Source organism: Sinocyclocheilus grahami, unplaced genomic scaffold, assembly GCF_001515645.1.
Source record: "Sinocyclocheilus grahami isolate Dianchi unplaced genomic scaffold, SAMN03320097.WGS_v1.1 scaffold1330.1, whole genome shotgun sequence".
NCBI classification, from domain to species: Eukaryota; Metazoa; Chordata; class Actinopteri; order Cypriniformes; family Cyprinidae; genus Sinocyclocheilus; species Sinocyclocheilus grahami.
The window spans coordinates 407,345-407,560 of record NW_015506509.1 but is presented as its reverse complement, the minus strand read 5'-3'; the positions used below and the strand labels follow the sequence as shown (position 1 = coordinate 407,560).

Sequence of the window (216 nt, the reverse complement as noted above, 5' to 3'; positions counted from 1 at the left end):
GGTGCAGAACTATGCTCGGTACCAGGATCACCGCCTCCTCTACACCACCGTACTCCACCTGCTCAATGTCAATTTCACAGATGAGGGCCAGTACCAGTGTGTGGTCTCCAACCATTTTGGGTCCAACTACTCCACTCTGGCCAAGCTCACTGTTAATGGTTAGTGCTTCATCAAAATTGATTGTTACATTATGTTACATAAACCGATTTCGTCCTG

At 47.2% G+C, this 216-nt stretch overlaps 1 protein-coding gene across 1 annotated transcript in view; it reads left to right on the top strand.

Annotated features, from left to right (window-relative positions):
- LOC107569290 (leucine-rich repeats and immunoglobulin-like domains protein 2) overlaps positions 1 to 216 on the top strand; it is a 23,135-nt gene that overhangs the window by 8,767 nt on the left and 14,152 nt on the right. The window contains exon 12 of the mRNA XM_016255343.1: positions 8 to 158. Coding sequence (XP_016110829.1) covers positions 8 to 158 — 151 coding nt within the window. The remainder of the gene's footprint in view (positions 1 to 7; positions 159 to 216) is intronic.